Source organism: Moschus berezovskii, chromosome 6 (genome assembly GCF_049115385.1).
Source record: "Moschus berezovskii isolate FMDL1 chromosome 6, NW_MosBer_1.0, whole genome shotgun sequence".
Lineage (NCBI taxonomy): Eukaryota > Metazoa > Chordata > Mammalia > Artiodactyla > Moschidae > Moschus > Moschus berezovskii.
The window spans coordinates 96,511,376-96,538,150 of NC_142465.1; the positions used below are offsets into that span (position 1 = coordinate 96,511,376).

Consider the following 26,775-nt stretch of genomic DNA (forward strand, 5'->3'; position numbering starts at 1 on the left):
GGTGCCTGGAGGCAGTAGCAGTTTTTCTTTTAAGATGATGGGTTTAAATTGTAGTTCTGTCGGAATTAAAAAAAAAAACAAAACCACCACCAACAACATAATCACTTTTCCAATTCTATGATTATCTTATCCCTTTGTTTATGCAGATATATCTTCCATGCTGCTGCTGACAAGTGCCCAGTTTTGTCTGACTCTTTGCAACCCCATGGACTGTAGCCCTGCCAGGCTCCTCTGTCCAAGGGATTTTACAGGCAAGAATACTGGAGTGGGTTGCCATTTCCTTCTCCAGGGGATCTTGCCAACTCATGGATTGAACTTGGGTCTCTTGTGTCTGATATACTGGCAGCAGATTCCTTAGCACTAGTATCACCTGGGAAGCCCATATCTTCTGTATTTCATACCAATTAATTTAATGAAATTTTAAGTGGCAATGGCCACATGTAAAAAAACTATGATATCTTAGAAATTATTTCTTCAATTTAGCATGATTGTCAGTTCAGTCGCTCAGTCGTGTCCGACTCTTTGCGACCCCATGAACCACAGCACGCCAGGCCTCCTTGTCCATCACCAACTCCCGGAGTTCACTCAAACTCATGTCCATCGAGTCGGTGATGCCATCCAGCCATCTCATTCTCTGTCATCCCCGTCTCCTACTACCCCCAATCCCTCCCAGCATCAGACTCTTTTCCAGTGAGTCAACTCGTCGCATGAGGTGGCCAAAGTATTGCAGTTTCAGCTTTAGCATCAGTCCTTCCAATGAACACCCAGGATTGATCTCCTTTATAATGGACTGGTTGGATCTCCTTGCAGTCCAAGGGACTCTCAAGAGTCTTCTCCAGCACCACAGTTCAAAAGCATCAATTCTTTGGCGATCAGCTTTCTTTACATTCCAACTCTCACATCCATACATGACCATGGGAAAAACCATAGCCTTGACTAGACGGACATTGGTTGGCAAAGTAATGTCTCTGCTTTTTAATATGCTATCTAGGCTGGTCATAACTTTCCTTCCAAGGAGTAAGCGTCTATTAATTTCATGGCTGCAATGACTATCCGCAGTGATTTTGGAGCCCCCAAAATAAAGTCTGACACTGTTTCCACTGTTTCCCCATCTATTTCCCATGAAGTGATGGGACCAGATGTCATGATCTTTGTTTTCTGAATGTTGAGCTTAGAGCCAACCTTTCACTCTCCTCTTTCACTTTCATCAAGACGCCTTTGAGTTCCTCTTCACTTTCTGCCATAAGGGTGGTGTCATCTGCATATCTGAGGTTATTGATATTTCTCCCGGCAATCTTGATTCCAGCTTGTGCTTCTTCCAGCCCAGCGTTCCTCATGATGTACTCTGCATATAAGTTAAATAAGCAGGGTGACAATATACAACCTTGACGTACTCCTTTTCCTATTTGGAACCAGTCTGTTGTTCCATGTCCAGTTCTAACTGTTGCTTCCTGACCTGCATACAGGTTTCTCAAGAGGCAGGTCAGGTGGTTTGGTATTCCCATCTCTTTCAGAATGTTCCACAGTTTCTTGTGATCCACACAGTCAAAGGCTTTGGCATAGTCAATGAAGCAGAAATAGATGTTTTTCTGGAACTCTCTTGCTTTCTCCATAATCCAGCGGATGTTGGCAATTTGATCTCTGGTGCCTCTGCCTTTTCTAAAACCTGCTTGAACATCTGGGAGTTCACGGTTCACATATTGCTGAAGCCTGGCTTGGAGAATTTTGAGCATGACTTTACTAGCGTGTGAGATGAGTGCAGTTGTGCGGTAGTTTGAGCATTCTTTGGCATTCCCTTTCTTTGGGATTGGAATGAAGACTGACCTTTTCCAGTCCTGTAGCCACTGCTGAGTTTTCCAAATTTGCTGGCATATGGAGTGCAGTACTTTCACAGCATCATCTTTCAGGATTTGAAATAGCTCAATTGGAATTCCATCACCTCCACTAGCTTTGTTTGTCGTGATGCTCTCTAAGGCCCACTTGACTTCACATTCCAAGATGTCTGGTTCTAGGTGAGTGGTCATGCCATCGTGATTATCTTCATCGTGAAGATCTTTTTTGTACAGTTCTTCTGTGTATTCTTGCTACCTCTTAATATCTTCTGCTTCTGTTAGGTCCATACCATTCCTGTCCTTTATCGAGCCCATCTTCACATGAAATGTTCCCTTGATATCTCTAATTTTCTTGAAAAGATCTCTTGTTTTTCCTATTTTGTGGTTTTCGTCTATTTCTTTGCATTGATCGCTGGGGAAGGCTTTCTTATCTCTCCTTGCTATTCTTTGGAACTCTGCATTGAGATGCTTATATCTTTCCTTTCCTCCTTTGCTTTTCACCTCTCTTCTTTTCACAGCTATTTGTAAGGCCTCTTCAGACAGCCATTTTGCTTTTTTGCATTTCTTTTCCATAGGGATGGTCTTGGTCCCTGTCTCATGTATTAAGTACAATTTTTACTTCTGATGTCTGCTTATTTGTGTGGATCCTCAACATTTTATAACCCTATATACGAGACAGCAAAAGAGACACAGATGTATAGAACAGTCTTTTGGACTCTGTGGGAGAGGGCGAGGGTGGGATGTTTTGGGAGAATGGCACTGAAACTTGTATATTACCATATGTGAAACGAATCGCCAGTCCAGGTTTGATGCATGACACAGGATGCTCAGGGCTACTGCACTGGGATGAACCAGAGGGATGGGATGGGAAGGGAGGTGGAGGGGGTTCAAGATGGGGAACACATGTACACCCGGGGCAGATTCATGTTAATGTATCGCAAAACCAATACAATAATGTAAAGTAATTAGCCTCCAATTAAAATAAATAAATAAATAAAAAGTTAACAAAAATAAAAAAAAGAAAATGTGTACATTTATAATCATATTTCCATATTAATATCTTGTCTTTTATAAAGGGAAATGCTGAAGTAAGTTCAAAGTTTGCATATTGATCATCTTTGATTGTTGATATCACACTTTATTCAAAAGTCTTTCAGAAACTAAGTGCATGTTTATAACTTGTTTAGAATTTTCAGAACTCCTTTAAGTGTTTGCAACTTTGTAAATTTTGTCTTAATTGGAAACAATTGTAATTTGAATGAATAAGCAGACCTTTCTATAACCAGCTTAAAAAAGATAAAAAATATGAATTATTAATGTAAATAATCCTTAAAGACACTCAAAGTTAACATTTGAGTTGTCAGAGTCCTGATTAATATTTAGAAGGATATTATGCTTTATATAAATCATCTTTGTTTATTGTTTTTGAAATTAATTTTTTTTTTTTTTAAAGAATGACTATGTTTGGGGCTTTCCAGGTGGTGCTAGTGGTAAAGAACCCGCCTGCCAAAGCAGAAGACATAAGAGATGCAAGTTTGATCCCTGGGTTGGGAAGATCCTCTGGAAGAGAAGGAAATGGCAACCCACTCCAGTATCCTTGCCTGGAGAATTACATGGACAGAGAAGTCTGGCAGGCTACGCATTCCGTAGAGCCACAAAGAGTCAGATATGACTAAAGTGACTTTAGTCACTTGATGATATTAAATCATCTTGGCTTATTGTTTTTGAAACTAATTCTTTGTAAAAAAAAAAAAAGAAGAAGAAGAATTACTATGTTTAGTTCTTTGGATTTTAAAATTTGTCATCTAAAATGAAAGTTGTAGAAAGTCTGAGGGCATATTACCAATAAATGTATGAGATAAGTAATGTAAGTCAGATTTCTAATCTATACTGACCTTGGCCCTTTCCCGTGGAGAGACATCTATAAATGATCATTTGCATATCCAGGCCCTCCTGTAGCCAAATATTGTCCATCACTTGAATAATCTGCAGAACAAGCATATCCTGACGGAGATCATCTCCAGCCTGTTAGAAACAAAATTATAGACTCTGGGTTTCTCCTTGAATTCCATTGAAAGTTTTCAACACCAGTATATGTCATTTCCCTCTCTGAATAACTTTCCTGCCTAACTTAGAGTGGTTTCAGTTGTTCTGTTAGCACTAAGAGTACCCTGTGTTTCTGATAGAAGATCACTGAAAATAAGAACTTTCTTTTAAATGATTATAGAAGCTTTATCCATCAAATTAGAAGTGTCTTGGAATGTTGTTCCCTAATAACAATCTTTCAATTTACTATCCAGGTGCAGCTTCTTAACCTCAAAGTCTGGTGAAGAGAGGCTAGACAAACGTTCATCCAAATTTCAAACTCAGCCAAGTGACATCTCTTTCAAAGGGAAACATATTTGATGTGCTATAAGTTTATACACTGATACACAGTTAGATTACCTGGAGCTTCTTGACTGGGAATACAAATAGTACATATATGATTCATCAGACTTTGACTCATTGGCTTCTCTTATTTTGAGGGCAGTTACAAAGTTTTCAGAATAAATGGCCTTTGATAACAAGAAATCATAGAGGTGTGATTTTCTAGCATAGGTGAAGGAAATGGAAAATGTCCAAAGGGGAAGGACAGTTCTATGCTGTTAACTACTAAGAGGCTCAGTTTTGAAAATGCTTTCTAAATTATATGCAGACGACTGTGTGCCACAATGAGCTTTTGTGTGGTTCTTTTTCCTTCACCAAAAATGCACTGTTGGGGGAACTCTTAATGCTTGAGGTTACACAGATCACAGCAAAAATATGGGTGTACTAATAAGTGTGTTCCTTAACCTAGTCAGAATTGAATACAAATTCCACTCTGAGACCTTGTTTTCTGGTTTGGCTGAGTCATTTAACACATTAATCGAATGACTGGCAAATGTTTCCTTTATTTCTACTGAACTGTATGTAACTTTTTACTCTATTGTCCCATGGGATTCATGATAAAGACTGATATGACCCATATTTATGTTTTATTTAAAAAGAAGACAACAACCCAAATTACTAAAATAAGCAAATGTTCACTAAGAAGAATTTAAATCATATCCTTTGAGTTGCAGCTGATTTTGATTCAAATTTAATATGGAGGCCAAAAGAAGACTCTCCCCCTAGAAACTTAGCACAATTATGCTTTCTGTACTACTCAAAAGTGATCATATCATTTATTGAAGCATACCTCTCAGAGTTTTGCACTGAAGATTCATTGGCTTTGAGCCAGTAATGTTGGATTTATTGCCAATCATAGTTTGGCGTGTGCTATAATTCTGTGAAAACGCAGAATCAAAAATAACTGGCATCTTCTGTGCTGTTGTCAGAGGAATAGAGCTATACTAATTTATTCTTCTGAGTAATAAATCAATAGTCCTATCTATGGGATCAATTTGATGTTTCAGGAGAGCTACTGTACCTTAAAAATGACACTGATGTTTTTGCCCATTGGATTGGCATTAATGAAAGTAATCTTCAACGGCAAAGCATTAGATGTGAAATATGAACATGCCTACAGGACAAAAGCAAGAGAAATATGGTGAGCAAAATAAAGCAAAAAGAACAGTTTGAAATCATGGCCCCAGTGGAATCTGTTATATGAGCAAATATAACAGATATGAATAATTTTTACACTTTGAAACAAAGAAACATATTTATTAAAAAAAAAAAGACTTTAGTCTACCAACCAAAGCCTTCATTTGTAAACTAAAAAGCCAGCTTTTCAGCAGGTTGTAAATCTTCAAGGACGTTTTTTCCTCACTCAGCAGTGATGGTGTGTAGGGGGTTTAAATAAACTAAGTAGTATGTAGGTATTGTGCTTTTGCTGGTTGGTTAATATATAAAAGATTAAATTGCTATTAAAATATATTTCCTTTTCATTCTTTCTGCCCAACAGCATATTTTAAGGAAATATGGATACAGTAAGAAGACCTGAATACAAATTTGGACTCTGATACAGAGGGAAGTGGGCTTCCCAGGTGGTTCTAGTGTTATAGAACATGCCTGCCAATGAAGGAGACATAAAAGATGTGGGTTTGATCCCTGGGTTGGGAAGATCCCCTGGAGGATGGCATGGCAACCAGCTCCAGTATTCTTGCCTGGAGAATCCCTTGGACAGAGGAGCCGGGCAGGCTACAATCCATAGGGTTGCAGAGTCAGACATGATTGGAGTGACTTAGCATGCATGCACAGTTTGAAGCCGTAAGAAAAACAAATATTTTGTATTAACACATATATATGGGGTCTAGCCAATCCAGTTAATCCATCCTAAAGGAAATCAGTCCTGAATATTCATTGGAACGACTGATGTTGAAGCTGAAACTCCAATACTTTGGCCACCTGATGCGAAGAACTGACTCATTTGAAATGACCCTGATGCTGGGAAAGATTGAAGGCAGGAGAAGGGGAGGACAGAGGATGAGATGGTTGGATGGCATCACTGACTCAATGGACATGAGTTTGAGCAAGCCCAGGAGTTGGTGATGGATAGGGAAGCCTGGCATGCTACAATCCATGGAGTTGCAGAGTTGGACATGACTGAGTGACTGGTGGAATCTAGATAAATGGTCCTGATGAACCTTTTGGCAGGGAAGGAATAGAGATGTAGTTGTTGAGAACGGACCTGTGGACACAGTGGAGGAGGAAGAGGGTGAGACAAAAGGAAAGAGTAGCACTGATATAATACACTGCCACATGTAAAATCGATGAGTGGAAAGTTTCTGTATGACAGAGAGGAGAGCTCAGCATGGTGCTCTGTGACAACAGAGAGGGTAGGATGGGGAGGTGGGAGGAGGTTCAACAACAATATTTACGTTGTTGCTGTTGTTTAGTTTCTGAGCCATGTCCAACTCTTTGTGACCCCATGGTCTGTAGCCCTCCAGGCTCCTTTGTTCATGGGATTTTCAAGGCAGGAATAACGGAGTAGGTTGCATTTCCTTCTGTAGACAATCTACTTGACCCAGGGATCAAACCTGTGTCTCCTGCTTGGTAGGTAAATTCTTTAGTACTCAGCCAACTTGGAAGCCTGAATACACACACACACACACACACACACACACACCAGTTCAGTTCAGTCATTCAGTCATGTCCGACTCTTTGCGACCCCATGGACTGTAGCAGGCAAGGCCTCCCTGTCTGTCACCAACTCCCGGAGTTCACTCAAACTCATTTCCATTGAGTCAGTGATGCCATTCAACCATCTCATCCTCTGTCGTCCTCTTCTTCTTCTGCCCTCAATCTTTGCCAGCATCAGAGTCTTTTCCAATAAGTCAGTTCTTCACATCAGTTGGCGAGAGTATTGGAGTGTCAGCTTCAACATCAGTCCTTTCAATGAACATCCAGGACTGATCTCCTTTAGGATGGGCTGGTTGGATCTCCTTGCAGTCCAAGGGACTCTCAAGAGTCTTCTCCAACTTTACAGTTCAAAAACATCAATTCTTCGGCATTCAGCTTTCTTTATAGTCCAACTCTCACATCCATACATGACCACGGGAAAAACCATAGCTTTGACAAAAGGAACCTTTGTTGGCAAAGTAATGTCTCTGTTTTTTAATATGCTTTCTAGGTTGGTCATAACTTTCCTTCCAAGGAGTAAGCGTCTTTTAATTTCATGGTTGCAGTCAGCATCTGCAGTGATTTTGGAGCCCCAAAAAATAAAGTCTCTGCCTCTCAGTGTTTCCATTGTTTCCCATTTATTTGCCATGAAGTGATGGGACTGGATGTCATGATCTTAGTTTTCTGAATGTTGAGTTTTAAGCCAACTTTTTCACTCTCCTCCTTCACTTTCATCAAGAGGCTCTTTAGTTCTTCACTTTCTGCCATAAGGGTGGTGTCATCTGCATATCTGAGGTTACTGATGTTTCTCCCAGGAATCTTGATTCTAGCTTGTGCTTCATCCAGCCTGGTATTTCGCATGATGTACTCTGCATATAAGTTAAATAAGTGGGGTGAAAATATACAGCCTTGACATATTCTTTTCCTGATTTGGAAACAGTCTGTTGTTCCATGTCTAGTTCTAACTATTGCTTCTTGACCTGCATACAGATTTCTCAGGAGGCAGGTCAGGTGGTCTGGTATGTCGATCTCTTGAAGAATTTTCTAGTTTGTTGTGATTCACACAAAGGCTTTGGTGTAGTCAATAAAGCAGAAGTAGATGTTTTTCTGGAACTCTCTTGCTTTTACAATGATCCAGTGGATGTTGGCAATTTGATCTCTGGTTCCTCTGCCTTTTCTAAAACCAGCTTGAACATCCGGAATTTCATGGTTCATGTACTGTTGAAGACAGACTTGGAGAATTTTGAGCATTACTTTGCTAATGTGTGAGATGAGTGCAACTGTGTGGTAGTTTGAGCATTCTTTGGCATTGTCTTTTCTTTGGGATTGGATTGAAAACTGACCTTTTCCAGTCCTGTGGCCACTGCTGAGTTTTCCAAATTTGCTGACATATTGAGTGAAACACTTTCACAGCATCATCTTTTAGGATTCGAAATAGCTCAACTGAAATTTTATCACCTCCATTAGCTTTGTTCACAGTGATGCTTCCTGAGGCCCACTTGACTTCACATTCCAGGATGCCTGGCTTTAGATGAGTGATCACACCATTGTGGTTATCTGGTTCATGACGATCTTTTTTGTTCTTCTATGTATTTTTTCCACTTCTTCTTAATATCTTTTGCTTCAGTTAGGTCCATACCATTTCTGTCTTATATTGTGCCCATTTTTGCATGAAATGTTCCCTTGGTATCTCTAATTTTCTTGAAGAGATCTCTAGTCTTTCCCATTCTATTATTTTCTTTTATTTATTTTTTAAAATTAATTTATTTTTTATTGAAGGATAATTGCTTTACAGAATTTTGCTGTTTTCTGTCAAACCTCAAAATGAATCAACTATTGGTATTCCCTTTTGAAATTTCCTCCCATTTCCCTCCCTATCCCACTCCTCTAGGTTGATACAGAGCCCCTGTTTGAGTTTCCTGAGCCATACCAAATTCCCGTTCGCTATTTATTTTACACATGGTAATGTAAGTTTCCATGTCACTCTCTCCATACATCTCACCCTCTCCCCCCCACTCCCCATGTCCATAAGTCTATTCTCTATGTCTATTTCTCCATTGTTGCCCTGTAAATAAATTCTTCAGAACCATTTTTCTAGATTCTGTATATATGTGTTAGAATACAGTATTTATCTTTCTCTTTCAGACTCATTTCACTCTATATAACAGGTTCTAGGTTCATCCACCTCATTAGAACTGACTCAAATGTGTTTTTTTAATAGTTGAGTAATATTCCATTGTGTACATATACCAGAACTTTTTTATCCATTCATCTAGGTTGCTTCCATGTTCTACCTACTGTAAATAGTGCTGCAATGAATAATGGGATACATGTGTCTTTTTCAAGTTTGGTTTCCTCAGGGTATATGCCTATGAGTAGGATTGCTGAGTCATATGGTGGTTTTTTCCTAGCTTTTTAACGAATCTCCATACCATCTTCCATAGTGGCTGTATCAATTTACATTCCCACCAACAGTGCAAGAGTGTTCCCTTTTCTCCACACCCTCTCCAGCATTTATTGTTTGTAGACCTTTTGATGATGGCCATTCTGATCGGTGTGAGGTGATATCTCACTGTAGTTTTGATTTGCATTTCTCTAATAATGAGTGATGTTGAGCATCATTTCACGTGTTTGTTGGCTATCTGTATGTCTTCTTTGGCGAAATGTCTGTTTATGTCTTTTTCCCACTTTTTGATTGGGTTGTTTGTTTTTCTAGCATTGAGTTCTATGAGCTGCTTATATATTTTGGAAATTAATCCTTTGTCAGTTGTTTCATTTACTATTATTTTCTCCAATTCTGAGGGTTTTCTTTTCATCTTGCTTATAGTTTCCTTTGCTGTGCAAAAGCTTTTAAATTTAATCAGGTCCCACTTGTTTACTTTTGTTTATATTTTCATTTCTCGAGGAGGTGGGTCATAGAAGATCTTGCTTTAATTTATGTCATCGAGTGTTCAGTTTATGTTTTCCTCTAAGAGTTTTATAGTTTCTGGTCTTACATTTAGGTCTTTAACCCATTTTGAGTTTATCTTTGTGTATGGTGTTAGGAAGTGTTTTAATTTCATTCTTTTATATGTAGCTGCCCAGTTTTTCCCAGAACCATTTACTGAAGATGTTGTCTTTGCCCCATTTTATATTCTTGCCTCCATTGTCAAAAATAAGGTACCCATGGATGCATGGGTTTATATTTGGGCTTTATCTCTTGTTCCACTGGTCTACCTTTCTGTCTTTGTGCCAGTACCATACTGTCTTGATGACTGTAGCTTTGTAGTATAACCTGAGGTCAGGAAGGTTGATTCCTCCAGCTGCATTCTTCTTTCTCAAGACTACTTTGGCTATTCGGGGTCTTTTGTATTTCCATATGAATTGTGAAATTTTTTTGTTCTAGTTTTGTGAAAAATGCATTGGTAATTTGATAGAGATTGCATTTAATCTGTAGGTTGCATTTGGTAGTATAGTCATTTTCACAATATGATTGTGAAAGAATATGATTCTTCCTACCCATGAACATGGAATATTTCTCCATCTGTTTATGTAATCTTTGATTGCTTTTATTAGTGTCTTATAATTTTCTGTGTACAGTTCTTTCTTCTCCTTTAGTAAGTTTATTCCTAGATTTTTAATTCTCTCTGTTGCAATGGTGAGTGGGACTGATTCCTTAATTACTCTTTCTGATTTTTCATTGTTAGTATATAGAAAAGGAAGTGATTTCTGTGTATTGATTTTGCATCCTGCAACTTTGCTAAATTCACTGATTAGCTCTAGTAATTTTCTGATAATATCCTTAGGGTTTTCTATGTATAGTATCATGTCATCTGCAAACGGTGAGAGCTTTACTTCTATTTTTCTGATCTGGATTCTTTTTATTTCTTTTTTTCTCTGACTGTTGTAGCAGGGACTTCCAGAAATATATTGAATAACAGTGGTGAAAGTGGACACCCTTGTCTTGTTCCTGATCTTAGGGGAAATGCTTTCAGTTTTTCACCATTGAGAATAGTGTTTGCTGCTGCTAAGTCGCTTCAGTTGTGTCCGACTCTGTGTGACCCCATAGACGGCAGCCTACCAGGCCCCTCTGTCCCTGGGATTCTCCAGGCAAGAACACTGGAGTGGGTTGCATATTCTTCTCCAATGCGTGAAAGTGAAGTCGCTCAGTCATGTCCTACTCTTCATGACCCCATGGACTGCAGCCTACCAGGCTCCTCTGTCCATGGCATTTTCCAGGCAAGAGTACTGGAGTGGCTTGCCATTGCCTTCTCCAATAACGTGAAAGCGAAGTGATAGTAGCTCAGTCATGTCCAATTCTTTGCAACCCCATGGACTTTTCCAGGCCAGAATACTGGTGTGGGTAGCCTTTCCCTTCTCCAGGGGATCTTCCCAATCCAGGAATCAAACCCAGGTCTCCCACATTGCAGATGGAATCTTTACCAGCTGAGCCACAAGGGAAGTCCAAAAGTGGATATGTCTCCTTTGAGCTGGAGTCGAACCAGCGACCTAAGGATGTCTCTCGGTTAGAGTGTCAACTATAGTCCCCCGCTTTACCAACTGAGCTACTGAAGGGACTTAGGGAAAAGGAAGGACACAATGTTTGCTGTAGGCTTATCATATATGGCCTTTACTATGTTGAGGTAGGTTCCTTCTATGCCCATTTTTTGAGTTTTAATCATAAATAAGTGCTGAATGTTGTCAAAGGCTTTTTCTGCATCTATTGAGATGATCATATGGTTTGTCTTTCAATTTGTTAATATGGTGTATCACATTGATTGATTTCTGTATATTGAAGTTTCCTTGCATCCCTGAAATAAATGCAACTTGATCATGGTATATGAGCTTTGTGATGTATTGTTGAATTCTGTTTGCTAAAATTTTGTTGAGGACTTTTGCATCTATGTTCATCAGTGATATTGGCCTGTAGTTTTCTTTTCTTGTGTTGTCTTTGTCTGGTTTTGCTATCAGGGAAATTTTGACCTCATAGAACCAATTGGGAAGTGTTCCTTCCTCTGCAATTTTTTGAAAGAGCTTTAAAGAACAGGCATTAGCTCCTCTCTAAATGTTTGATAGGATTCTCCTGTGAAGCCATCTGGTCCTGGACTTTTGTTTTTTGGGAGATTTTTGATCACAGCTTCAATATCAGTGCTTGAAACTGGGTTGTTCAAAATTTGTATTTCTTCCTGGTTCATCTTGGACAATTGAGCTTTTCTAAGAATCTGTCCATTTCTTTCAGGTTATCTATTTTATTGCCATATAGTTGTTTGTAATAGTCTCTTATAAGCCTTTGTATTTCTGCATTGTCTGTTGTAACCTCTCCTTTTTCATTTCTAATTTTGTTGATTTGATTCTTCTCTCTTTTTTGCTTGATGAGTCTGGCTAAGGGTTTGTCAATTTTGTTTATCTTCTCAAAGAACCAGCTTTTAGTTTTATTAATCTCTACTATTGTTTCTTTCATTTCTTTCTTCTCAGATCTTTATGATTTCTTTCCTTCTACTAATTTTGGTTTTTATTTCTTCTTCTTTTTCCAGTTGCTTTAGGTATAAAGTTAGGTTGTCTATTTAATATTTTCTTGTTTCTTGAGGTAGTATTGTATTGCAATAAACTTCCCCCTTAGAACCACTTTTGCTGCATCCCTTAGGTTTTGAGTTGTCATGTTCTCATTGTCATGTGTTTCTAAAAATAGATTTTATTTCCCTTTTGATTTCTTCATTAACCTGTGGTTATTTAGAAATGTGTTGTTTAATTTCCATGTGTTTGTGTTTCTTACAATTTTTTTCTTGTAATTAACATCTAGTTTTATAGTGTTGTGGTCAGAGAAGATGCTTGATATGATTTCAATTTTCTTAAATTTACTGAGGTTTGATTTGTGACCCAAGTCTATCCTGGAGAATGTTCCATGTGCACTTGAGAAGAAGGTGTATTCTTTTGCATTTGGACAGAATGTCCTAAAGATATCAATGAGATCCATTTCATCTAATGTATCATTGAAGACTTGCATTTCTTTATTAATTTTCTGTTTTGATGATCTGTCCATTGGTGTGAGTGGGGTGTTAAAGTCTCCTACTATTATTGTGTTACTGTCAGTTTCTCCTTTTATGTCTGTTCATGTTTGTCTTATGTATTGAGGTGTTCCTATGTTGGGTGCATAGATATTTACAATTGTTATGTCTTCCTCTTGGATTGATCCCTTGATCATTATGTACTGTCCTTCCTTATCTCTTGTAATCTTTTTTTATTTTACGGTCTATCTTGTCTGGCATGGGAATTGCTACTCCAGCTTTCTTTTGCTTCCCATTTGCATGGAATATATTTTTCTGTCCTCTCACTTTAAGTCTATATGTGTCTTTAGGTCTGAAGTGGGTTTCTTGTAGACAGCATATATATGGATCTTGTTTTTGTATCCATTTAGCCAGTCCGTGTATTTTGGTTTTAGCATTTAATCCATTAAAAAATAAAGTAATTATTGATATATATATATGCTCCTATTGCCATTTTCTAATTGTTTAGGGTTGATTTTGTAGATCTTTCTCCTTCTCTTGTATTTCTTGACTATATAAGTCGGTTTAACGTTTGTTGTAAAGCTGGTTTGGTGGTACTGAATTCTCCTAACTTTTTCTTGTCTGAAAAGCTTTTTATTTCTCCATGAATTTTGAATGAGATCCTTGCTGGGAACAGTAATCTTGGTTGTAGATTTTTCCCATTCAGTACTTTAAATATATCCTGTCATTTCCTTTTGGCCTGCAGAGTTTCTGCTGAAAGATCAGCTGTTAAGCATATGGCGTTTCCCTTGTATGTTACTTGTTGCTTCTTCCTTTAATATTCTTTCTTTGTGTTTAGTCTTTGTTAGTTTATTAGTATGCTTCATGGTGTGTTGCTTCTTGGGTTTATTCTGTATGGGACTCTGTTCCTCTTGGACTTTATTATCTATTTCTTTTTCCATGTTGGAGAAATTTTCAACTATAATCTCTTCAAAAATTTTCTCATACACTTTTTTTCTCTCTTCTTCTGAGACCACTATAATTTGAATGTTGGTGCATTTGATATGGTCCCAGAGGTCTCGGAGACTATCCTCAGTTCTTTTCATTCCTTTTACTTTATTCTGGTCTTCAGAAGTTATTTTCATCATTTTTTCTTCCAGCTCACTTATTTGTTCCGCTTCAGATATTCTGCTATTGATTCCTTCTAGAGTATTTTTAATTTCAGTAATTGTGTTGTTTGTCTCTGTATGCTTATTCTTTAATTCTTCTAGGTCTTTGTTAATTGATTCTTGCATTTTCTCTGTTTTGTTTTCAGGGTTTTTGCTGATCTTTACTATCATTATTCTGAATTCTTTTTCAGGTAATTTCCCCATTTCTTCTTCATTTATTTGGACTTCTGTGTTTCTAGTTTGTGTCTTCATTTGTGCAGTATTTCTCTGCCTTTTCAGTTTTTTTTTTTTTTTATGTTATTGTATTTGATGTCTCCTTTTCCAAGGCTTTGAGGAAACTTGAATCCTTTCCTTGAAGAAGGTTGAATTCTTTCTTCCTTTTGATTTATGCCCTCCTAAGGTTGGTCCAGTGGTTTGTGTGATCTTCATGTAGGGTGAGATTTGTGCTGAGTTTTTTTTGTTTGTTTGTTTGTTTGTTTTTCCACTGATGGGCAAGGCTGAGTGAGGTGGTACTCCTGTCTGCTGATGATTTGGTTTGTATTTTGGTTTTGTTTGTTGTTTAGATGAGGCGTCCTGCATGGAGTGCTACTGGTGGTTGGATGACACCAGATTTTGTATTCCAGTGGTTTCCTTTGCGTGAGTTCTCTCTATTTGATACACCCTACGAGAAGGCAATGGCAAGTCACTCCAGTACTCTTGCCTAGAAAATCACATGGACAGAGGAGTCCGGTGGGCTGCAGTCCATGGGGTCGCTACTAGTCGGAGATGACTGAGCGACTTCACTTTCACTTTTCACTTTCACACATTGGAGAAGGAAATGGCAACCCACTCCAGTGTTCTTGCCTGGAGAATCCCAGGGACAGCGGAGCCTGGTCAGCTGCCATCTATGGGGTTGCACAGAGTCGGACACGACTGAAGCGACTTAGCAGTAGCAGTAGCAGCAACGAATTGACTCACTGGAAAAGACTCTGATGCTAGGAGGGATTGGGGGCGGGAGGAGACGGGGACGACAGAGAATGAGATGGCTGGATGGCATAACCGACTCTGTGGACATGAGTTTGAGTGAACTCTGGGAGTTGGTGATGGACAGGGAGGCCTGGCGTGCTGTGATTCATGGGGTCGCAAAGAGTCGGACACGACTGAGTGACTGAACTGAACTGAACTGAGGGTTAGTTCTTCTGGTAGTCTAGGGTCTTGGAGTCAGTGCTCCCACTGCAAAGGCTCAGGGTTTGATCTCTTTTGTGGCACATCTCATTTATGTGATAAGTTGCCTGTGCCTGTGAGTGGCTCAACAACCTGATTATTTAGTTATTTTAGAGCTCTCAGTCCACTTCCTTGATTTAATGTCCTGGGAAATAGCAATACATTCCAAGACCAGAGTAATATCTCTATATATATCTGACTGTGAGGCCCAGCCTATGGTTCTGCACATCTCTGGGCACCTTGCATATTTCCCCCTAATCTCAGAACACAGCTCTCATGTATTTTCCTCTATTTCTTTGCATTGATCACTGAGCAAGGCCTTCTTATCTCTCCTTGCTATTTTTTGGAACTCCATTCAAATGGGTATATCTTTCCTTTTCTTCTTTGCCTTTAGCTTCTCTTCTTTTTTCAGCTATTTGTAAGGCCTCCTCAGACAACCATTTTTTCTTTTTGCATTTATTTTTCTTGGGGATGTTCTTGATCACTGCCTCTTGTACAATGTCATGAACCTCCGTTCATAGTTCTTCAGGCACTCTATCAGATCTAATCCCTTGAATCTATTTGTCACTTCCACTGTATAATTGTAATGGATTTGATTTAGGTCATACCTGATGGGTCTAGTAGTGTCCCCTATTTTCTTCAATTTAAGTCTGAATTTGGCAATAAGAAGTTCATGATCTGAGCCACAGCCAGCTCCTGGTGTGTTTTTTTTGTATGTATGTATATGTGTGGCTGATTCACATTGCTTTGGCAGAAACCAACACAATGTTGCAAAGGAATTATCCTCCAATTAAAAATAAATTTAAAACAGTTTGGACTCTGTCACTTATCAATGGTAACACCTCGGACAAATTACTGAAATGTTTTTGCATGTGTGTTAGTTGCTCGGTTGTGTCTGACTCATTATCCCTATTTCACATTGGGATAAATGTTTGTATCCTAATGTAATATAGGGATAAAAATCCTACCTCATACAATTTTGTAATAGGTATGTGAATTAATGGATATAAAATAGCTTTTACAATGTCTGATATTAATCAGGTACTTCTAAAAGATTAATGCATTTTTCCCCTTTTTGTTAATGAACATTTTCTTATCTTTACAAACCACAGTACAACATATATTTCCTGTTCTCATGTTTTTCAATTATGCTTTACATTTTATCTTCAGTTAAAGCTGAATAATATCATAAACAATATCAACTGCTTTCCATTATTTTCTTTTTATGTGCTTACAATTGTTTGAGTGCTAAAGGCTATATGTTTTTAGGTTATTAGAGAGTTCATGTTGACAGTGAAGAATTAAATCAATACTAAAAGGAAAAGGATTTGATACTTCCAACTTATCAACTTAGTAAAAATATGACATCAATACATTTTGAAGGATCCGTTTGAATGTCATTGTTTCTGAGAAGTCTGAAATGGGTAGAAGAGAGGAAAGGATTTATTTCTTAACCTATCAATGTAAATCTAACATAATCCCCAAGCAAACAGAAACCCTTGTTTACTGAATCAATTTGAGTTTTACAGTGGAAGGATGAGGCTGCTTGTTAAGTAATGAATTCTTGCTGCAAGAATCAGTCAATCAGGGAACATATGACCTTCTGTCATGGTATTCAATTAGGAAACCCTGTATTGGGCCACAGTCTAGACTAGTGGTTTTCATATTCTCCTCATTCAGCTCTGGGGATGAGAGGGGTGTGAGGAGGTGATAAAGTCTTTGAGGCATGCCAAGTGCAGGGAAGAGACAAAGGGCTAAGAGAGACTGAGCCCCTCTTTGTAATTACATCACTGAAAGTGATTGTGCTTTCACTGTTTCATATTTTGGTTTTCAGATGCAGTCTGTTTTTTGAGAGTCACAACAAAAATACCATACACTTGACAACTGGTATGCACAAACCACTATCTAAATGCAAATAGAAAGAGGCACCATATCTATCTCTGAAAGAGCCTGCAAAAAGTTGGTATGAAAGTATACACACACATGCATTAAGTCAAAAATAATTTATCATTGCCATTTATCAAGGCAATGTAATATAGTTGAATGAGGAAGCATTTGAAGAAGGGAGTATTTCAGAGATGAGCTGAATTTGAAGATTGTGAAAGACATAGATTAGCAAACAGGTGAAAGAAAAGGTTTGCGAGATAGGAAAAGGCAAACAAAGACACCTCAGAGTAGAAGTTAAAAGTGGATTGGGAAGGCCATAACCAAGAGATAGGAAAGAATAAATCAAAGTCTTGGAGGATAGTTTATAAAAATGATGAAATAAAGGAGCTGAAACAGAGAAAGATAAGAAAGGTTAGAATAGGGAAAGGATGATATGACTTCTCTTGTTGTGAAGTAAACACTGCTGAAATAGATTTAAAACAGATTTTTAAAAGGAAAAGAAACCTATTAGTAAATGAAAAGTCTGGTCCTTACTTTCCCAGGAGTAGAGAAGGATTGCATTAAGTTATTTCCACTCTCTCATTCTATCCATCCCTTAGAGAAACAGGAAATGGCCCATTGTGATTAGTGGTCTGAATGAGAGGTAGGGGTGAGAATTCTTCTTATAAAGAAAGCTTAGCCAAATCTAAGAAGACTTTTGCTCTCTGTTTTGAAGGTCCATGTTTTAAGAAATGGATTGAGCCAGGCCTGAGTGCTTCTCCCTAGTGTAGTTAACTGATGGTGATTGAACTAGAATGCTGACTGTGTATGCAGGCTTTCCCACGCTCTCTCATTCATGGGACTTCTCTCCAGAGTGACTTCTGTCACACGATTATCTCAGTATTGACTTTTCCACCATCACTGCATTTATCATCTTTCTCCCCAGATGGGTTCTCTGATGCCCTAGAGGACTGGTGGTATAACCAAAAACCTTCCCATGCTCATTATTATATCCATAGGACATCTAACCTGTGTGAATTCTGTGATATATAATGAGGTGTGAGTCTCAACTGCGTATTTTCCACATTTATTGTGCTTTTGCTGGTGTGAAGTCAGTAAGATATTTACTAAATGCCATGTCATGCCACATTCAAAAGGCTTTTCTCTGGCATGAATTTGCTCATAATCAACAAGTTTAGAGGTCTGACTGAAGACTTTTCTACACTGCCAACACATATGTGCTTGTTCCCTGGCATGGGGGACCCAGTGTCAAGTAAGACTAACAATGACTGTCTTACTTGACACTGGATTTACTGACTGAAGGCCTTATGACATTCCTTATACTTGTAAGACTTCTCCCGAGTGTGAACTTTCTGGTGGTCAGTAAGATTTCTATCAGAACAGAGAGCATTCCCACATTCATTTCAACATAACATTTGTCACCTGTGTGAAGTGCCTGGTACTATAAAAAGATTCTACTCTGAATGAAGGCCTCCCACACTTATGATATTCTGAAGACTTCTCCCCAATAAGGGCTGTCTGATGTGCCTCTGAGGGAATGAGGAGTGAAGCGTTCTCATGTTCGTCACCTTGATGAAGTTTCTCCCTGTCTAGTATTTATTGGGATGGGAGGAGTGGTGAGAAGTCTCCTCACATTCACATTCATAAATCTGTCCCCTCAGAGGGTGCTCAGATGAACCACTAGCTGAGGGGTTTCCCAGAGGTTCTTACAAGTATGGATTCCCTGTTGGTCAACCAGATGTGGGTTCTGACTAGAATTTTGCTGCATTTATGGCACCTTCAGAGGCGATGTGTGTCCCTTCAGACCTCCTCGTTGTTCAGTAGGACTGAAAACAGACTAAAATGTCCTGAAGGTGAGAGTTTTGCCTGTCACATTCCCTGTTCATTGCTGTAGCACAGAAGAACTGACCAGACCATATAGGCAAAAAGATGGTTCCACTTGGGGCACTTGCCAGCCTCAGGAAGAGTGCTGATGGCTGTGGGTTGCTGCAGGGGAGGAGCGTGGTCCCAGTTACAGCACTCTGGGTGCTGACTGCTGGGCTAGTGGGGACCTTGGCCTGGCCAGCTCACTAGGACACTCCCACAGCCACCCAGTACAGCCAGTGCTCCACATCCCCAAGGCCAGCACGAGGCATAACTGATATGTAATTTTAATTGAAAAAAAGTCTTTCTATTCCTTAAACAATAACAACAAATCAAGAAGCAGAAATAAAAAATAACATCTGACCTCAACAATCTCCATTGTTTTTTCTATATATTGCTCATGTGGCTGCTCAAACGACCTAGTTATTTACGTAAAAAACTTACTTTTCATTTCAAAAACTGTTGAATGGACCCAACTGCTTTTTGATTGTAGTTCTAGAAAAATATATTAATACTTATAACCAAAAAAAAAAAGATACGCTATCTTTGAAATATCGCATTTCCATGTATCTCTAGGATCAATCAGTGTATACTGCTCATAATAAAAATGTTACACATTTAAAAAAAAAATCAGTGATGATTTGGATTTTAGCTTTGATAGACATCTCAGCTTATGGAATTGATCGCTTGTTTTGTTTTTGTTAAGAAAGTTTGTAGGGTGTCTTTGTAGCAGAAAAGTTGTCAAGGTGACAGCATTAAGTTTTTAACAAAATGTTTTCTATTCATCATTGTCTGGGTGTGTGTGCTCAGTCGCATCCAATTCTTTACGACCCCATGGATGGACTGTAGCTCTCCAGGTTCCTCTATCCTTGGGATTTCCCAGGCAAGAATACTGGAATGTGTTGCCATTTCCTTCTCCAGGGGATCTTCCTGACTTGGATCAAACCTGAGTCTCTTGCATCTCCTGTTTGGTAGGAAGATTCTTCACCACTGTGCTACCTGGGAAGCCCTCTTCTATTCACACTAATGGTCTAATTTTCCCCTTAATTAATAAATTTGTTTGCTTGACTGTATTAAGACTTCAGTTATTTAACATTTACTGTGTATGTATGAAAGTTTAATCTCTTCACTTCTAAATGTCACTTATCAATCCTTTTTAATAGAGTCTTCTAGTCTTGGATTTTGGAGAAAGAAAATAATAAAGCTCATGGAGAAAGAATGATTCTAAGTCAGACAAGGGTGACTGATAGAGACTTGGCAGAGAAGGAGTTTGTGAGTTCAGTGATGCTGAGAAGGGCTTTCCAGGCATGAGTAAAATCACAAAATATATCACATAGCATCATGACTCACGAACATCAATGAATTTTAAATTGAATCAAAACTGAGATGTTATAGCTAATGATTTACTCGTGTCCTAGGCAAGGGTGCACACGTAATCTAAATAAGCATGAAATTAAACCAGCCTGCATGGGGTCACCAAACCAACCAGTTTTGATTAAGTCAAGAAATCAAATAAGGAGTATCTTTATTTTTTTCACTGAATTGAAAGTCTGCTTCTATTAATAAACCAATGAAATAGCTGATGTGGTTAATGTGATCCCAACTGGTCACAGTGCATCAAATAGAGCATGCAGTTTGGATGAGATTCAATTAATTTTTCTTAAATAATTATAATAACAATTCACAAATTGTTTTTGCCATTTCAAAACCATCCCGTGAGCTAAACAATACAAAATAAAAATACTCAACTTATCTACTGAATACATTGACTTACATCACCATCAATCCCCTGTACACATAGGGCAGGGTTCAGAGGGAGGTGGCAGGTCTTTGTACACCAAAAGAATTCTTCTAGTCTGCCAAGCTCCTTCTTCAGGACCTCCTGTGAAAAACCGTTAGAAAAAGCATTTTTGAAACTGTAAAGAACTTGACTTTCCCTTCAAGTTATACATTTCTTCTATTGATTATATAAACTCGTTAATTTAGTGGTTACACACTTGGATGCTTTGGGTCGGTGGGTGATGTAGCTGCATATGAAGAGGCAACAGGCTAAAATAAGAGGGAGCCCTAGGAAAAATGAGGGAGTAAAGATCGAATGCCCTTTCTGAAGCACTTTAAGTTAAAAATAAAAGCAAAACAAAGTACTGTTCTGTTCAAACAAAACATGATGCATTGGGCTTTCCCTGTGACCCAGCAACTTGCAACCCCTGCTTTAAGGAATTATTAACATGATCCATTTATCATAATTCCCTGAAATCTTAGTTTGTAACTCTTAAGATTTACACTTGATACTAATAGTACATTTTAGAAAGAATTTTTTTTTACGTAGAATAGGAGCAATAATGACAAAAAAGATAATTACGGACAATTGATAAATGTCAGAAATGGTAACATATATGAACGAACAGTTTACTAAATGCCAGTGAGTGTATTTCTGATACTTGACTTACTCTCTTCCACAGTTCTCTGCACACGTGGAAGGTCAGAGACCAAACAACACCTTTAGAATTGTGTATCCCCTGAGAGGTAGAGAACAAACTTACAGATATAAAGGGGGAACTGAGGGGATGGGATGAACTGGGAGATTGGGATTGACATATATACACTATTATGTATAAAACAAAAAAACCAATGAGAAGCTACTGTACAGCACAGGGAACTCTACTCAGTGCTCTGTGGTGACCTATATGGGAAGGAACTCCAAAAAAGAGGGGACACATGTATACATGTAATTGACTCACTTTGCTGTACAGAAAAAGCTAACATAACATTGTAAAACAACTATACTTCAGTAAGAAAAAGAATTGTGTATTCCTTGTCAAAAAGAGGGAAAAAATAATGATGATTTAAAAACAACAACAGCAATTTTTGGCCTACTTTGAAAACTCTTTTAAGTCCATTTCTACCAATGAGGAGATCAGATTAACGATGCTTGACTAACTCTCAAGAGTTTCTCAGCTCTGACTCCTGGCTCATGGTCAAATAACAGAATTGACTGCTCCCAGAATCCAGAAAAACAAGGAGGAGAAATGGGGCAAAGTTCTACAATGGGATTCTTTTTGTCTGTCCTCTTTGTCTTTTCTATACCTGGATTTGCCTGAAGAGCATCACAGAGGGGAACCTCTGCTCTCTTTAACAAAAATCTCTTCACTGGGTATAGTTAGGTTTAATTGGGCTTTAAAAAAATAGAAAAAAAAAAAAAGCTTACAGCAACTTGTGAGAAATTATAAATTCTTCTCCCAACTCCTTTTTTAAAAAAAATTTTCCTGTTTTCATGTGAAGAGGTGTTCTCACAAAAGCAGCCAGTCAAGGTGAAAGAAATGCATTTATGTGAGAGGATGATGTCATTATCACTTTGGAACTTGATGCAATTGGTCAAAAAAAGCACTGTACTGACTATAGTATGCATCTTCAATATACGAGGGACTTTAAAATATAAGAAATAAAGACCAAACCTATACACAAAGTTTGTAAATTTTAAACCAAATTTATTTTACTTGTGCTCAACTTTTTGTTTACCATTAAACAATAACTAATGAGTTTGCAATAACATGGAGAAGTCATAGAAATACTTTTTGCATTGTTTATCATGTTATATGCCTTAAGGCTCTTCTCTGCATCCAGATATTCTATGCTTCCTATTTAAAAATAAATTCCATGCTTCTGCTTTTATTTTCCATATTTTCCTATGTAGGTGAAGTAGCATAGCTTCTGGCATTACTACCAAATGATGCAATTTCCAGTAAGAAAAATCTTGTGCTGGGAAAGAGTTCTGGGACACTTTGCCTCCTACTATTTTCATATCATTTTGTTGAAAACTCTTGTTGATTTTAAACAGTGGGTGGAGAAAGACTGTGAGCTCCCTTGAGGATAAGATTCATGGTTTAGTCATCTTTCTATCCTTAACTCCTAGACCATAGTAAGTCCTTGTTATTGAATGATATTCTTAATCCAATGAATGGAAGTTCACTATCTCTCTACATCTAGAATGTGAACTTAAGAGAATCTACTTAATGGTCTGTAACAGTGAAGGAAACATCACTAATGAAGGGAATTAGTAATGCAGACAATTAAAAAGAGCAAGTGTTCTTCCATTAGATCAAGAAAACCAGCCAGGTCATTAACATTAGGAGAGTAAACTGACCAAAAAAAACCTTAATCAAAAGAATTGATTGAAGTGTCTTATGACTAAGCGGCAGTCAAGAAATGTACTTTCAGTGTTATGAAACTTAATTGAACCATAATGAAAAAGAAAACAAAACTTCACTACATGAAGATTGATGTCCCAACAAACCTGTCTTTGAGGGTCACTAGCAGTCTTGACTTTTTCCCCAATGTCTCCCAGAATCTTGATAAGTTTCTGCTCCTTGGAAAACTCATCCCTCAGGGCTTTTCCTGCACAGAATTGGAGTGCAGCCAATAGCTTCTGATACCAGCTTTTAAAATAAGCTTCATTCTGTGCATCCTTTAGCAGCCTGAAGGAAAGGGAGAAAAAGAATTCTTGTATCTAAAGCTGATTTTTAAAAACACCTCCAGCAGGAACAATAAGTGCGTTTCAGACTAATCTGTGTGATGGCTTTGGGCAGTTTAACAGCCTATAATGGGGAAAATGTTGTTTATTTGTTGCCAGTCATCAAGTTTCATCTGATAGTTAATGAGATTCCGAGAGTGAAAAATCAATAAGAGACCCACTATTCCTCATTTCAGTTCACGATGTACTTTTTCTTCTTTCAGGCTTCTTAAGTTCTATGACAAATAACTTATCCTAAGAGCCTATTTTTGACTTATTAAAATACAGACAAAGTATTTTAAATTGTATTTAATAGTCACTATACTTAATGGCGACTCAACCATCAACCCCATGTTTTTCTGTTTTTCTTCAATAGATAATGTCCCCACACTGTCATATATCTATGTATTGCTCTTTGCTCCATCACTTCCCCTGGAGGAAGATACCATAAAGGCAAGAACATGGTGTTTTTTTTTTGTTGTTTAGTTTTGCTTTCAGGTATTTCTGGATTCAAATCTCAGCCCTACAACTTTCAAGTAACTTAGGCTACTTACTTAAGCCGGTTGAGGTTAAAAAAAAAAAAAAGTAACATCTCTGAACCTATAGAATTATACAGAATATAGAAAAAGTTAATATGATTCTAATTCAAAAGGGCTTAGCTCAAAGTATGTACCGGTCAGTAAAAAAACATTAGTTCAGCTGTATCTTGCAGTCTCCCCAAGTCAGCTTCTCTCACTGGCAGTCTGCTTGTGTCATGAACACGGGAGGCACAATAAAACAAGGGAAGGACACTTTGCTAGATAATGGTACAGTGACAATTACTGGATTACTCTTTCTGCCATGTGACAATTTCTATTTCCTTGGGACTAATTCCAATATGCTTCAACTTTACTTTTTATTATGCCCTAAAACACTGAAGTAAAAAAGACTGATTCCTTTAAATGTTAACCACTCTTTGATTCTTTAATTCTTAACTTGTCTCTAGTCTTCTTTTCTGAAAAAAAAAAAAAAAATCATTCAAGGAACTAGAAGAAAGTTATGAGAATGGAATGCTGAAAAAAAGGATTAAATGTCTAGAAGCCAAAATATTAATATATATAGATGAGTTTCATTTTGCATTCCTAATTTTGCATCTCTGCCCAGTATGTATTGTGCTACAGAGATTCTAAGAAATACATTATTTTCATTTGTTGTATGTTCTCTGTTCCTACACATTTAAGTTAAAAAATTAATTGAATGAATCTGCTTTATTTTTTAGGAAAGGGCTTGCTCCCTTGTCATTTTTATGAAGCCAGCTTATTTTCTTACACCTCTTTTACTTTTGCAAAGGAAACATAAACCGAGTGGAATAATAGTTATTATTTCTGAAGAGCATTAAATAAAACCTCAAGGGGCTAAAGATGTATTGATGAAAATATAATCTATTAATACTTATATTTTCAGTGTAAAGAGAATAACAGACAATGAAAAAGTTTCCTACCTACTCCTTCAATGAGATTTTGAGATGTCAGACATAATGAATGAATCATGTCATTATTTGAAGGCTCTAGGAAAATGAGAGTCGTATAAATGTGAATTGGAAAGCCTCAAATGAAAGCATCCACATTTAAAACTTCAAATATTTTCTCAAGATATTACCTCAGAGGGGCCTTCCCCATTGGCTCAGTTTTAAAGAATTTACCTTCAATTCAGGAGACACAGGAAACACAGGTTCTATCCCTGTATGGGGAAGATTCCCTGCAGGAGGGCATGGCACCCCAGTATTCTTGCCTGAAGAATCCCGTGGACAGAGGAGCCTGGTGGGCTATAGTTCATGAGGCTGCAAAAGTCGGAAATGACTGAAGCGACTTGGCATGTACCCATGTATACCTCAGAGATTTTCACAGTAATTTGAGGTCTTCAGTAATATACAGCTGTATAGGCTACTTAGTTTTCAATAAGGTAAGGAAGTGATGGGTAGAATATTTCTATATCCCATATCAATGCTTGCCAACACTCTCATACATTTTAAATACTGAGTTACTTGTTTTTAAAGATATTACTATTTAAAACTTTTCGAACATAAATATAACTCTATTCAGTTCAGTTCAGTTCAGTCGCTCAGTCATGTACGACTCTTTGCCACCCCATGAATCACAGCACGCCAGGCCTCCCTGTCCATCACCAACTCCCGGAGTTCACTCAAACTCATGTCCATCGAGTCGGTGATGCCATCCAGCCATCTCATTCTCTGTCGTCCCCATCTCCTCCTACCCCCAATCCCTCCTAGCATCAGAGTATTTTCCAGTGAGTCAACTCGTCACATGAGGTGGCCAAAGTATTGGAGTTTCAGCTTTATCATCAGTCCTTCCAATGAACACATAGGATTGATCTCCTTTAGGATGGACTGGTTGGATCTCCTTGCTGTCCAAGGGACTCTCAAGAGTCTTCTCCAGCACCACAGTTCAAAAGCATCAATTCTTTGGTGATCAGCTTTCTTCACAGTCCAACTCTCACATCCATACATGACCACGGGAAAAACCATTGCCTTGACTAGAAGGACCTTGGTTGGCAAAGTAATGTCTCTGCTTTTTAATATGCTATCTAGGTTGGTCATAACTTTCTTTCCAAGGAGTAAGCGTCTTTTAATTTCGTGGCTGCAATCAGCATTTGCAGTGATTTTGGAGCCCCAAAAAATAAAGTCTGACACTGTTTCCACTGTTTCCCCATCTATTTCCCATGAAGTGATGGGACCAGATGCCATGATCTTCATTTTCTGAATGTTGAGCTTCAAGCCAAACTTTTCACTCTCCTCTTTCACTTTCATCAAGAGGCCTTTGAGTTCCTCTTCACTTTCTGCCATAAGGGTGGTGTCATCTGCATATCTGAGATTATTGATATTTCTCCCAGCAATCTTGATTCCAGCTTGTGCTTCTTCCAGCCCAGAGTGCCTCATGATGTACTCTGCATATAAGTTAAATAAGCAGGTGACAATATACAACCTTGACGTACTCCTTTTCTATTTGGAACCAGTCTGTTGTTCCATGTCCAGTTCTAACTGTTGCTTCCTGACCTGCATACAGGTTTCTCAAGAGGCAGGTCAGGTGGTCTGGGATTCCCATCTCTTTCAGAATGTTCCACAGTTTATTGTGATCCACACAGTCAAAGTCTTTGGCATAGTGAATGAAGCAGAAATAGATGTTTTTCTGGAACTCGGTTGCCTTCTCCATAATCCAGAGGATGTTGGAAATTTGATCTCTGGTGCCTCTGCCTTTTCTAAAACCTGT

At 38.2% G+C, this 26,775-nt stretch overlaps 1 protein-coding gene across 3 annotated transcripts in view; it reads right to left on the reverse strand.

The window, feature by feature from the left end:
* The window catches only part of PIK3C2G (phosphatidylinositol-4-phosphate 3-kinase catalytic subunit type 2 gamma), a 464,511-nt gene that overhangs the window by 175,519 nt on the left and 262,217 nt on the right, over positions 1-26,775 (reverse strand). For all 3 annotated transcript variants that reach the window (XM_055394272.2, XM_055394271.2, XM_055394273.2), the window contains 4 exons: positions 23,294-23,474; positions 20,774-20,881; positions 5,281-5,373; positions 3,728-3,857 (listed from right to left, as the gene is read on the reverse strand). In XM_055394272.2, the coding sequence (XP_055250247.2) occupies positions 3,728-3,857; positions 5,281-5,373; positions 20,774-20,881; positions 23,294-23,474 (512 nt within the window). The remainder of the gene's footprint in view (positions 1-3,727; positions 3,858-5,280; positions 5,374-20,773; positions 20,882-23,293; positions 23,475-26,775) is intronic.